This window comes from Echiichthys vipera (genome assembly GCF_963691815.1).
Source record: "Echiichthys vipera genome assembly, chromosome: 4".
Classification (NCBI taxonomy): Eukaryota; Metazoa; Chordata; class Actinopteri; order Perciformes; family Trachinidae; genus Echiichthys; species Echiichthys vipera.
In genome coordinates, this window is record NC_139829.1 from 15,407,172 (window position 1) to 15,422,035 (window position 14,864).

The window sequence follows — 14,864 nt, forward strand, 5'->3', positions numbered from 1 at the left end:
AGAGAAAGAAGACTAGCTTATAGCTCACTAGAGAAGTGGAAAGGCATGTAGGAGGTTCAGATAAAGGATCTTCCTCAACAATGTGCTGGATTGTATTTAGAGAGAGAGAGAGAGAGAGAGAAAGAGAGAGACTGATCTCTGGAATTAATAAAACCCACACTCCTACACATATTGTCAGCTCAAAGTTCCTCACATTTTATCAGAACACAAATAATGGAAATTAGCATTCACTTACAACTGTACAGTTTACAGTACTTCTACTTGATGAAGCACATTTCAAAAACATTGAAGTAACCTATACTCTGTTTATTTTCCAAAACTATTTCACAAATGAGAAACCGGGTTGAAAAAAGTTAATCACTCTACTTTTTTCAGCTCGAGTAACCTTGATTTATTGACCATGTATTTGCTGGATTTCAAGTAATAAACCTAGTGAAAAGTGGTTTGGATAGGCATTAGAAACCGAAGGAGATCAAATAACAAGAGGATGTTGGGGGATATGTTATCAATAGGGAGGGTTTAGTCCCCCCAAATATCCCATTTTAATGTTTAACAGTAATTTTGCTCAACCACAGTATAACAAACAATGATGCTAAGCAAAATTTTATTTATAATTTAAAATTCAGTGATAGCTGACACCACTGGTGGTATGCAGTCATTTGCTTGTTTACCTGCTGTGACAGTAAAGCTGGTATTGTTCTATATCACACAGGCTCCGCCCTGTACTGGGCTCTATAATACTATCTTCCGAAAAAGAGCACATTCTCCCAATGAAATCTGCATAGACATAATCAGGACATGCCTCCAAAATATGTGCTGATCAACAGAATATAAGGTAGTAAACATCACTGTCTGCTTTCCTTTTTCTCTTCAGTGAACAGCGATTTGCCCACTTAACTAACCACCCTGCCAGTGCACCCCAGTTGCTTGCTGCTTCATGGTGACCACAGCGGGGATACTCTCAGACCAAATTCCTCTTTGTGCTCAAGTAACTGAGGAGTTCTTTTGGGTCAGGTGTTTGGCTGAAGGTGTTTTGACCTACACCCCATGCAGGGGACACAGAGGCAAAATTGAAAAATGAACAGTTGCTCCGTGTGTTTCTGTGATGGTGTGGCTGGCAAAGCCCTGTCCAAGAAATGCCATGCAGGATGGCTTTGTGAGTTTAAGTTTCCAAGCCTATAGGCTGAAAGAGACCCTCCCACTGTGGTCTGGCCATATCTGAAGTGTCAGTTACCTTGTTTGGTGGAGTGAGTGTCAAGGACTTCGTGTATGGCAGCGTCGTGGTCTGTGCTCTGTCCGTTCATACTTTTCTATCTCTTGGACATGTTGGGTTTCTTTTCAGGGTTTGTGCTTGCCGGAACGACACAGGACTGGTGAAAAGGGATGTGTGTATGTCAGTTGTGTTGCACCTGGCTCCCCTCAGGTTGGTCAGGGGTAGGTGGGCCACTGAGTCTGGCCTTGAGCTGGATAAGGATGGTGTGGTTGGGTCCATTATTTATGGCGTTCATTCATCGGACTCCACCTACTGTATCCATTAAGTCCAGTAGAGGACGGAGCCTGTATGAGAAATTTAATGGTGTTTTCTTTATTTAGTTAATATGGTCTGTATTTACTGTCAGTATTGTTAATTCTGCAGTGCACCTGAATTGCTCATTTTTGGAAATGTGAGTAACAAGAAACACCCATAGTTACCCACACAAATTATGTCTTGATTTAACATTTGTGGTAAAGAACCCAGAGCAAGGCCATGTTGAGATTAAAGATTAAGGATGTGATTAAAGATGTAATACACAAGGGTTCAGGGATTGCTCTTCCTTTCCTTTTGTATAGTTGCATATTTTCTCTTCAAAACGTCTCTCTGACTCACACTTCACTTGGGGCTTTGTGATATTTGCTGAATAGCTTATTTAGCAAGGATTAACATCAAAGATCCACCAACAAGATCAATGTCATCTTAGACAAACTCAAAGGTTCTGAAAGCCAATGTTTTCCCTGAGAGAGAGCATTGAAGCTGTTGTTTGCTAGTCCATACCAGTTGATTCTCTCAGCTGTTGCCAGCTCTTGCTCCATACCTTTAGTACTGTGTCGTTAAGAAGAAGAGACAGCAGTTCCCAATATAGACTATTGCTCTGAACAGAACAATCCAATATGGGCCATAGTTGTAACGCCAGGCATCGATGGGTACGTCACCAAGGCAGCAGCCTGTCATTCTATTCCAGGTCCACGGCCAAATTGGCCTCTCTAAGTACCATTTTTCATCATTAGCATGAGACGTAAACTGATCTCTAAGTAAGGTTCAAAGCGTTAAAAGTCAATTTCAGGCCCTCTCTGATAGATTGTTACCATGGGAACAGTGAAGGGTTAAGAGGTTCAGAGTTGTGCACACCAAAGTCTCTCTTGGTGGTTTCCAGTTGTTTGTGAAAGTGACAGACCACCAACAAACCACCAAGTCAGGAAAACCACATATGGAGAAGAGAAACTCAGATATACTAGCTGATGTACTTTGATTTAAATGGGGATACTATGGCATTTGGCTTATCCAGTTTTTTGCCATGTTCGCACGTCAGTCACCGGCCGCCCCTAGATTTCTTTCTTAATTAAATCTTGAAAATTAGAAAAGTAAATCCTTGTGTAGCAGTATTCACTGTAAGGTGCTAAAACACAAATTGAACATCTTTAAATGTCAGTGCTGGCTTTTAACAGTTGAGTGTTAGACTAATGCTTTTTGTGTGTTTTGTGCTGTTTGGAAATAGAAGCTGAAGGGCAAGCTGGAAAATTGATGGCCCTATAGCCAGAGTGAATGGGTTTAGAAGCAGTATTTCCAATAATGCATTTTCCCTGGCTTTTCTGAAAGAAGGTAAAAAGAATAGAGAGTTGTTTGTTTCTGTTATGAAATGATGTCTTTTGTGGTTGTTTTTCAAAAATGGTTATCGACTTCAACCTGTTTGTACTTCTCTTAAATGCTAAACTCTTACTGTACTGTATTTGCGGCTGGACTTTTTGCTTTTAGTGAAACTGTCGCACCAAAATTAGCCTGTACCTTCACTGCTCTATAGCGCACATGAGCCTGAGGCCTTGCATAGCGTAAAACACAGAGCCATAGAACTAATATGATAAGTTGACATTGAGGATGAACCCTTCAGTAAATATGTGCTTGGGAAAATGACATACTGGGATTTGTAAACTCAAGAGAGTTGTTTTAGGGCTTTTACAATGTAGAGTAATAACAGTTGATGCTTTGCATTTAAAGGAGTAAAATGTGACTTTTTGACTTCCTCCACAGTAGCTTCTGATTTCCGTCTGACATGCAAGAAAGAACTATTGATATGTTGCTTGGGAACAGAACATGCTGGGATTTGAGGCCTCGAAAGAATTGTAGGAGGGTTTTTATAATGTGGTGTAATGACTTTGCATTTAAAGGAGTCAAGTATGCCTTTTGGCTTTCTCTGCAGCAGCTTCAGAATTCCATCTGACACGCAACAAAGCATTATTGATCCCTAGGGAAACAAGCGAGAACAAAAACTCTTCTCCATCTTGCGGAAACTGCTATGTAGGGGTCTCCAGAAGCCAACACTCTCCCCCTGCCCACACTTGTATGTACAATTACACATGCACACAGCCATATCACGATAAGACAGCATGTGAAACTCTTGAGGGAACTGAGGGCTTAAACCACTGAATAAATGACAGGTAATTTTCAATTGTAGAGTGGAGCGTACAGACAAGTGAGGCGATCAATCACTTTGGCGATCACCCATGCAGACTTAAGTCTTCCCTGGCATCATCAAGGATGATGACAAACGAGACAAGATTGCTTGACAAGTGTAAGTGTGAGAGAGAGTGTGTATGTATGTGGAGATAGCACATTAATTGATTTCTGTTGGAAACGCATAAAATACTGCCTTTTGTTCAGGCTATAGTCATTCATTCTAAGTAGGTAGCAGTTACTTTTTTGAGATATGTGAATAGGATAGGGAAAGTTTTTCATGGATTTTTTCCTCAAGTGTGTCTGAGATGGCCACAGATGGAGAAAAGTGGGTCTATTGATCCTGGGAGTTTCATTTTTCAAACATAGTCATCTTTCAGAGCCAGCTTCGATTTTTGAAAAAATATACAGTGTGGTTTCAGATAATTTCATGGCCTTTGTGTCAGAGTATACAGTGGAAGATGTGAAGCGTCTCTGGGTAGGTGGTAGGTGATGAATGTGAATGACCATACTCCTCCCCCACCTCAAACTTGTTGCTTTGCTTTAGTACATTATAAAAGGTTTTTAAGAAAAAATGCCAAACATTTGTTGATTCCAGCTTCTCAAATGTAAATATTTGAATGCTTTTTTGCTTTTTCTTTTACTCGACAGTAAAGTTAATACAATGTGAACACACCACTGTGGAAATATAGAATCTGCAGATTCATTGATAAAGAAAATACTGATTGTAGCCATACTAAAATTCTACAATCTCTTTTAAAACTTACTTTCTTGATAAAATAACTGCTTATACAAAGACCCCACTTGAATCATCATTGTCACTAAATTCTACTTATTGGTTCACCTCTGGCTTGCCCTCACTAAGCTGTGTTTCTATGTAAATAGTGAGAGCGTGGACCTTTTGCTTGCATTGTTTTACACATTGGCCTTCTGACCCTGTTGTGCTTTCTGCTACAATCTGCAGCTAAAAATAATGAGCTGGACGAAGGTTAAGAGAGGCAGAAAGAAAGAGGTGAGAAAAAAATACAGAGATTGGCTGATGTGTTGGTTGCTTACATTAAAACCTCAAGAGACAAAGAGAGAGTCACACACACTTTTAGTTTTCAAAATGGAGATGATCCACAGGGTGGCATCACAGGAAGTCAAGTAGTTATGTCATAGCTGACAGTTGATGCCTGGTTCTGCCCAGCAGCAGGTCACGGTAACAGGTCTGCTTGGTGTAAGGACTTGACAGCACGCACGTACACGTACACGTACACGTACACACACACGCACACGCACACACACACACACACACACACACACACACACACACACACACACACACACACACACACACACACACACACACACACACACACACACACACACACACACACACACACATAAAAACACACACACACACACACACACACACACACACACACACACACACACACACACACACACACACACACACACACACACACACACACACACACACACACAAACCTACTACTGCCACCCTTCTGTTGTGACCTGTTTTGACTTCCACACATGAGTCTTATCTGAGGGCATGGGTGGTCATCACAGAGCAGCCTGACCTGTCTTAACTTCAGTGCAAACAAAAATGACTAATTTTCTAAAGTTCAACATCTTCCACTGGGGAGTTTTATTATCTCTGTATATCAAATTACAAAAAAACTAACTTTAGACATGAATGTCGCAGAAGTATATTATGATGCCTACACACTTCCAGAACTTTACACTTCATTAAATCAAAATGAATTCTTGGGAATAGTATTTCATTTACTTTGGAGACTTGATGGAGACAGAAGAACCTCTAATACGTTTCATAGGATTTCCTGCAACTGGCAATGAATCGACTTCTTATGCAAAGCCGCTGGATAGGCATGAAGATGGATTGTTAATAGAATGTGTTGCAGTGTATTCAGTAATCATTATTAATCTGTGTGTCGGCGGATTCTTTCTCAGTTCGGCCCAGTGTTCATAAAGCTTGGTTAATTAGACTGATTGATTAGATGGTGGTGATTCAGAGCTCTCATCACAGCTCCTCATCCCGTCAGGCCTGTAATAAGATCAGATTGCTTTCATATTCACGTACTCCCCTGCACACAAACCCCCACACATACCCACGGCATGTTTGGCCTGTCATACCACCTCTCCATCTTTCTCACCACCTGTCTGTCACATTCATATTCAGACAGGATTTACAGGCGTGAAAGAGGCAGTCAAGCTTGCCAAAGCAATACACTGAAGACTAGAAGTTACATTATGTTAACATGAAAAGACTGCAAATCTCTCATTCTCCCTCCTTTCTCTCTTCTTCCTCCTCCCCCTCTTCTTCTCCTTTGTCTCTCACTGTCATCCATCCTGTGTTCCTGTCTCATCAAGTCTCATAAATATGACTAGTCCCTCTGTTTCGCCAAGGAAAACATCACACGTGATAGCTGGAGAACGGGACCGTCACATCTGTCTAGACTCAACATTTGTCTTTCTGTATGCCTGTGTTAATGTTTTCATGTCTGTACGTGAGAAAGCATGCGCACATTATTATTTTTTTGCAGATTTAAATGTGAATCTTCTACGCTAAGGCTTATTTTGCTTGTCTCTGTGATGCTTTTCTGATCAATACACATGCGTAGCTCCAAGCAAACAACCCTGCACTTAATGCACAGTGCCTGCTCATCAGCACAGAGACAGCACAGTAAAGAGACTCTCCCTCGCTGTAGTAAAACTTTATGACTTTCCGTGTTGCTTTTGTCTCTAGGCATCGGATATTACAGAGGATGATAAGTATTCATTTAGATTTTTGCCAGATCACCAGTCCTTAGCATCAATACAGCACATCTGAGCTCTTTAAAAAGAGACAAAGTTTGGTGTATGTATGTGTGTGTGTGTGCGCGCACGCATGACTTTATGGGTGTGCACCTACATTTGTGTGTTTGTATGTGTGTATTCCAAGGCTGTGATGAATCCACTGCAGTATCACCCCTAAGAGAGTATTTATGGAGAAAATGATTACCTTGGAAAGAACAGAACTTTGATGAAAATTGTCTCACTTCAATTTGTACCTCGCAGGCCTGAAGTTGGCATCTGTGTCTATAGTAATATTGGAAATCTGTAAAATTGCAGAATAATTCAGAAACGGAGAGCTTTCATGACGACTTCATGATATTCAGTGGCCTGAGTTTAAGTGTCTTTGTCATTTTGAAATCGTTGTGTGTGGTACTTTTTCCTCTTTCAACTGATCTGAAAGTTACACCTTGTTTCATTTGTTAAAGTTGATCTACATTGTACCTGCTTGTAACAACATTGGTTGGCCCAACTGACTTGATAAGCAGATTTTTCGATTGACATTGGCGCAATCAGTTGTCCAGCCACTGTTGTTGAACATTTGTTAAGTCCTCAAAGCTTAGCAACGTAATGGTGCTATCTGCTCTTGTTTAAGGGAAAAACTGTTGCTGGCAAACAGTAAAATGTAACTTAGGCTGAGTGGATTCTGTATAGTCTACTTTTCTCAATTCTCTCCCTCTCAGGTTTTTGGCCGGCCACCCATCAGCCGCAGCCTAATGGGAGGTCTAACGAGGATCGAGTTTAAAAAGTTCTGCAGTGTTTTGCTTTATTTCTTTACCCAGAAAGTATTCAGTTATTAGTGCTGTGTGTGTGTGTGTGTGTGTGTGTGTGTGTGTGTGTGTGTGTGTGTGTGTGTGTGTGTGTGTGTGTGTGTGTGTGTGTGTGTGTGTGTGTGTGTGTGTGTGTGTGTGTGTGTGTGTGTGTGTGTGTGTGTGTGTGTGTGTGTGTGTGTGTGTGTGTGTGTGTGTGTGTGTGTGTGTGTGTGTGTGTGTGTGTGTGTGTGTGTGTGTGTGCATAACTGTGTGTGTGAATTTGTCTTCCCTCCCCTACACAAACAGAGTCAGCCCAGACAGACATTATTTTCACATTACTGAGTGAAACTGCAAGAGTTTTTATGTCGGTGTGTATATTTGATTGTGTATCAGAATTTCAAACATGGACAAATGGCAGTGTGCCTGCCCTCCACACTCTCCCTGCCATCTCTCTCACCAATGAAACTGGCTTCACCTGAATGCGTGTGAGGGTAGAAAATGCACAAAGGAAGAAATTAAAAAAAGAAAAAAACACAATTACTGATGTTAGGGATGGTTTTTATTCTTGCTGAGTTGTTTTTGTTTGTGAGAATCGGGAAAATCGAAAAAATTTAAATGAGGGAGAGATGTTTAATGTAAGTAGGTGGAGTCCACCTCCTAAAATTTAAATTAACTATTACTACTAAACAAACTATTGAACAAAGCATGAAAGGGATGTATGGCAATCGGCTTTGGTCTTTCTCTGTCTGCATCTCTTTTGCTTGTGCGTTTGATGGAGTCAAACTAGTCGTATGATAGACGATATTGACATGTGTAAATGCCCTCATTGGATGAGAAGTGGCCCCTGGGTGCTGCCCCAGCGTTTTGTAAGAACAGAACGCCAGACAAAAACCACACACTCACATACAGCATTACCCCTTTTTGCTACCACAGCACTCTCAACAATTACCTTTAAGGCTATCTTTATGACTGCAGCATTTCCACAATTCCAGCCCACTTTTTTTTCTGCTTTCCTTAGCTCCTTCACCCAGAGACCATTAAACCAGATCCCTTCTAAAAAGCTTTAAGGCCTTTCTTGGCTAGCCACTTCTTCTCCAAAGCCCTGCCATGGCTCTTTTCAAGTTTTTAAATCAAAGTCCATGAAAGGTTGAGGGATAGAAGAGGGAAGCAAAGAGAAATTTGGGGCGGGTTTTTGTGTTTGTGGGTTGGAGACAAATCTTAGTTACAAACCCATATGGTCTTACTCACACACACCAAGACACACACTCTAACACACACAAACCTAATCTGATACGGTACATGCCCTCATGGCCTGTTCTGATCTGGTGGAATTTTATTTTTTTCTCCTCTGTCTTCCCTCTCACCTGCTGAGAGTTACTGTAGATGTGTAACCTGCTCTTTCTTTTTTGTCTCTTCTCCTTTTACACACAACAGTATACACACTCATGGCATTCCTGCACCCACACGCTCTTGCAACACAAACACTAGTATAAAAGACAGTCTGGAGGTGGTCTCTGCTGTGATTCGTTTACTTCTCTTGCAGACGGTTCTGATTTAAGGATCACGGCGATGCGTAGCTTTTTGATTCTGCTGGTAGTCAACCTGAAAAATGTTTTCCTTGATGGTTTTTTGGCTGAGCCCATGTTGGGAGGTGCTCCGGCCAACTCACTTCACCTGCCAGCTGCTTAGCTCAGACTGGTCCTTCTGGAGACTTTTTTTCTTTTTCTTCCTTTCCTAGTTTCATACTCAAAAAGACAACTCCGCTCGACTCACCCCCCATCTCCACCTGGCCCAGCAGATCAAGTTCCATATGCATCAGTGTCTCAGAGTGGGAGCACTGACTCACCGTCAGTTAATCTTTTCTGACTGCAGGGAGTTGTGTTGTAAGTCCAAACCTGAGGCTTAGAATTTTAAGGTGCATCCAGTTATTGATTTCTCTGAAAAACTGTTCTGTACAAAGCGTGCAAGTACAGCGAGCTGCAACAACTTATACACACAGCTGTGTCTGGGATGAACACTTTTTGTTTGTCTGTTTTGGACGATATGTTTAATTGTCTTTTGTAAAAGGTTTTAAATACGGATGGAAAGTGGAAAGGTTCAATGAAAGATGACTCCCTCACAGCCTGCTTTTCCTCAACGTCCCCACTGGTGTTAAAATAAATGGAACAATAACCTATACGGTGCAGAAAAACACTCCTGTGCATTTGTGACCCCACTGACCTCACATCACTGCAAGACAATTCAAAAGTTAAAATATCAACAAGATTCAGTCTACAGCAAGTGGCAACCTCCGGGGTTGAAAAATTCAATGTCTGGAAATGGCCATTTGAGGCTCACTCCAAAAGCAATTCAACTACCGTAGAGCCCCATGTTAACATGCCAAACTGTAAAGCAGAAGTAAACATTCATGAAAACTGTATGGGGGATAATGTTATATAACTCATCTGTTTAAATTATATTAGGGCTTAACGTTGTGCATAATTAGGGGAATGGCAGCTTTGTGTGACAGGTGGGTGCCATGGCTTCATTCCACCCACCCGAGCTCCATCTACACTCTACTTCTTTGCCTATATTTGGATTAGACAGGAGCAGGTGGAGTCAGGCACTGCTAAGATGGCAACAGTCGGAGCCGTCCACATTGAACTTCAAATTGGCTCTTCAGAAACTCGTGGGTGACTTTATGATGTTACCCACAGTTTTTCTTAGGACCCTTAGTGTCTTTACAAAAGGTCATGTCAATCCATTCAGTTGTAAGTGTAAGTTGTTATACATACCCATACATACACTTGGTCATGGCTAAAAAAAAAATGGTACGAAGCAAAAATGCCCACATTTGCCCACATTTAAATACATCTACACCCCTTCCTCTTAAACATTTTGTTCATTTTTAAATTATACCCCCAAACATATTTTTACTGCCTCACCTCTGAATGGTCACATTCATTTATGAACCATTTTTTCCCTTAACAAGCACTTTGGCTCCTCTCTGATAAGGTGAGAAACATATCTTTGAACTTCACTAGAGTTATAGGGGGTGCTTTACCAAGATAAGCTATACTGTATGTGACTTGGTGAAAGATAAATGGACACCTAGTTCTTTCTTTTGGTGACTTTTCTTTCCCCTCGCTGTCTTACTGGGTTTTCCATCTTCCTCTGCCTCGACTCAGTAACCTTTAAGGTAGACCTGGAGGGAGGCAAGGAAGGAAAAGCAATGATATGGAGGAAAAAAGAGACAGAGAGAGGGAGAGAAGGAGAGAGAGGCAGAGGCAGCATTAGAGTGAGGTGTATGGACAAGTATTGTGATCAGTAAAGAGCAAGGCTTACACGTACTGTAGTGGTGTAATCAGTGTTACTAGGAAGGGCGTCAAATGGAGCACACCAGGATGTGGCTGAACAGAAGTGAAGCAGGACGAAAGACTTTGTGTTCCTTGCTGTGTGGTCACAGTGTGTCATTTGCCAGCAGTATGACTATGTCCCTTGCAACAAAACAATACCAATATTTCAACCCAAATATGTATCTCAGAAAAGACTAGGTTATAGAGGTGCAGTCAGCAGCACCTGCGACCAAAAACTATATAGAATATACAGGTACCAGCTGTAAAGGTATGTTTGAAAATACAGTGTTAATCCTGTAATTTTGCTTTACTCACAATACATACATTACAGGTACAAACCTAAATGTAAGATTAGAAGATCAGGACGAGTTTCAGAAACACCTTTTTGAATGATATAATATTTAAAAAAACAATTGGTGCCACTACAATTTTACTGATGTGTCATGCTGTGATGTTGACTGTAAAGAAGCATAGTTTTGCATTGGACACTTCTAGCTAACATTTCTAAAAGTTGATGGCAAGTCCACCAACACAACACGTAATTGCAAATTCAAACTGAGTTTCGTTTAGCTCTGGAGGTTTGTATAACAGGTTGATGCCAATGTTACCTTAAAGGTACATAGACATTGTATAGTATAATACGCCTTTTTTCTCAAGCTTCTTGAGCCGTCTTATGTTTCTTCCAAATTTCTCTCCTCTTAGTATTTCACATTAAAGATTAAAGTTCAGGCAGTCTTTTCATTCCCTTTTCAAAACATCTCACAGTTAGAATTCAGTCCAAGTGCATTCTGACAGACTTCTTTTTCAAATGGGTTTAAGTAGATAAGGAAAAGTTTGTGATAATACGCATCCATCACTAGTTGAAGCGCATTTATTCAAATAAATTTTTTGCTTGCCTTGCTTTTTGTGAATTTCATAAAGAGACATTGAAGATTCTGACAGGGATGCCTAGAATGCCTGTAATGTTCTTTGATGTTTGTTTTTTCTTTTTTCTCTCCAGTTAATCACAGCGTAGAGTCAAATCTCTCTGTTCTGTCTCTCTTCTTCTCATCTTTTTTTGTCTTTGTGATTGATAAAGAGTTTGAGGAAGCACTGAGGAGGCCTTCAGAGGAAAAAAACAATCCTCCACATATTGTTGCAGTGTTGAGTGTGATGAGGGAGGAGAAGTGGCTATCAATACCAGTATTGATGACTACAGGGGAAGCTGGTTGAAATGTTCTGCTTCCCTATCGATCTCTGATCCATTATGAGCTGTTAGTAGAAGGATGGGGAACGGTCCATCCATCATAGGTCGACACCCACGCTGCTTGGCAGACATGCTCTTTCTGCTGTTTTGTCCGTTAACCTTCTTTTCTCCCACGGCAAACTGTCCAACAAAAGGGGGAAAAAAATATCTCGGGTGCCATGAAGGTCATTTGTTTGATCCTGGAATTGTGAATGAATGAAAGAAAAACATAAACCATTTCAGAAAACATTGTTGCAAATATTTTGAAGATGAAGAGGTTTCTTACCTTCGATGCTAATGGAAACGCTTCTCTTCCTCTCTTGTCCTTGTTATTCTGATCTCCAGGTCACTGATCGGTCTGTGCGAGCAGTTGCAGAGCATTGTCCTGAGCTGCAGTTTGTTGGCTTCATGGGATGCCCGGTGACCTCTCAGGGAGTCATCCATCTCACTGCGGTAAGCACCACACTCTCAAAATATTCCTTGGACCCTCATTTGTGACCTCTTATGATGTCAAGTCATGTGTTTACTTACAGTAAAAGTGAATATACCGTCCATCACAGTTAGAAGAAGATTAATTTCAATCAACAGATTCACTTTTTTGAAGTAATTACTTTTGTCAGTAAATGTTTCAACTTTAGCGTGACTAAAAAATGTTTTTGTCTGATCCTGTTACTGTGCGCCAGCCCTCCATGTTACTGCTGGCCATGCGTTGTCTTCATGGGGGAGAATTAACTTTAGGAGAGTAAACTTAGGACCTTGCTGTGTGTTTTATCTCAGACTTAGTTTTGAAGTTATTTCGTGTTAACTTTTCAATCTCATGAAAGCCTAATGAGATGAATCCTAATAATACGCTGCTGTTCTGACTACACCCTGCTGTTTGGATATTACCATACTAATGAGCAGGGCTCTGCGGTTTTTAAGATGTTCCGTGCCATATAAACACGAACACACATGCACTCACACGGTGATTGCTTGGATTGAATTCACCCTAAAATACTGCACCTTGCCTTTTCTCTCATTTATTTTCTAGTCCATCTAGAATGTGTGTGTGCACCTCTGTGTGAGTATGGTGTGTCTGCACCCATGTGTGCTTGTGTAATACAATTCGATTTGTGTTTGATATACTTGGGTCTACATGCAAGTGTGAACCTACCCTTGCGGGATGTGTGCGTCCATTCCTCCTCAAATGCAATTACAGTTGTGTTAATAGGACTGAGACACTCGATGCCACGCTGCATTATTAGATTAAACAGCAGATTAATTTGTGCTCATGGTTTTGGCCTCCCATCATCTCCGTAGCCTCCACTGACCTTGGCCAGTGTGTTGTAGACAGACAGTAATGAAGCCAGCCAGTCATAACAGCATTAGCATACCTAGAGGTGGACGCATACACATCTGCCCACACGCACAGTCTAGCACACCTCATTATTATTTATTACAGTATTACCCAAGGTGAAGTTTTAGGAGTTCAGATGAGCAAGATAATATATATTTTAAAGTTAATATACTTTTTTTAAAGCTGCAGTTTAGTTTAAACTAAATGTTTTTCTTTACTTTATTAAAATTGAGGTTGAGCTTTAACAAGACACACCAGATATGCTTACAGAACCAAATTTTACATCTTGACCAACTTGACACAATAAAAATAATGCACACATGCGTACACACAAATTGAATGCAGAAATAACACTATTACACACACGTACACACCCATTACACATTTATATAACACCCAACCTCTAATGAAATGCTGTTCTGCAGCAAAGTCTGCTTTTATGATGCCTATACAGTTTTTGTTGACATTCATAGAGGTGATAATTAAATCCTATTGTTTAGCATTGAGGCTAGTAGTGTACAACACCAGCTTTAAATGTGACCTCAATAATAAACATATAATTGAATGTACACATATCTATTCAATTCAATTCAATTTTATTTACAGTGCCAAATCATAACAAAAGTTATCTCAGGACACTTTACAAACTAGGTAAAGACCACACTCTATGACTTATTTATGATAAACATAGACCCAACAATTCATCCGTAGAGTACGGTGGCAACGAAAACCTTCCCTATTACAGGCAGGAACGTCAGACAGACCCAGCTCTGTGGAGGACGGACATCTGTCTTGAGCGGTTGGGGAGGAAGAAAAGGAGAGAGAAAGAGAGAAAAGACGGACAGATGGACAGAGAGAGACAAACACAGACACAAAAACAGAGACAGACACACTTCCAGTAACTATATTAATATCTATAGTAATGTGAATATGACTTATATGTTATGGCAGTTAATACAGCAGAACAGTAGAAACAAGCAAAGCTAAGGTTATAGATTATAATAGCAGCAGGAAGCGTCATGCAGGTCCACAGCAGCAGGCACCACCACGATCAGCAGAGACCTGCGAGACGACAAAGCACAAACAACTCTGGGGAAGCAGTTGAATTAGTAACATGCATTGATGAGACATGAATGATACAGACGGAGAGGAGAGAAGCTCAGAGTATCAGGAAAAGTATTATCCCCCGGCAGACTAGGCCTATAGCAGCATCAATAAGAAGAACAAAATCAGCTTAAAAATAACGACATTGCTAAGGGCTCGTATGCCCTAGCTGTAAGCTTTATCAAAAAGGAAAGTTTTAAGTTTACTCTTAAATATGGGGACAGTGTCTGTATTCTGAATAATACTTCGGTTCCAGAGAAGAGGAGCTTGGTAGCTGAAGGCTCTGCCTCCCATTCTACTTTTGGAGACTCTAGGAACGACGAGTAGCCCTGCATTCTCAGAGCGCATAGATCTAGTAGGGTGATAGGGTACTATGAGCTCTTTAAGATACGACGGAGCCTGACCAATAAGAGCTTTGTAGGTAAGGAGAAGGATTTTAAATTCTATTCTAGATTTTACAGGTAGCCAGTGCAAAGAAGCTAATACACGAGAAATATGTTCTCTTCGATTTGTTTTAGTACTGGAGCTGCAGCATTTTGGAACAACTGGA

The 14,864-nt window shown here is 40.8% G+C and overlaps 1 protein-coding gene across 1 annotated transcript in view; it reads left to right on the plus strand.

Moving 5' to 3' along the window:
* The window catches only part of fbxl17 (F-box and leucine-rich repeat protein 17), a 219,999-nt gene that overhangs the window by 63,632 nt on the left and 141,503 nt on the right, over positions 1 to 14,864 (plus strand). The window contains exon 7 of the mRNA XM_083912507.1: positions 12,220 to 12,327. Coding sequence (XP_083768633.1) covers positions 12,220 to 12,327 — 108 coding nt within the window. The remainder of the gene's footprint in view (positions 1 to 12,219; positions 12,328 to 14,864) is intronic.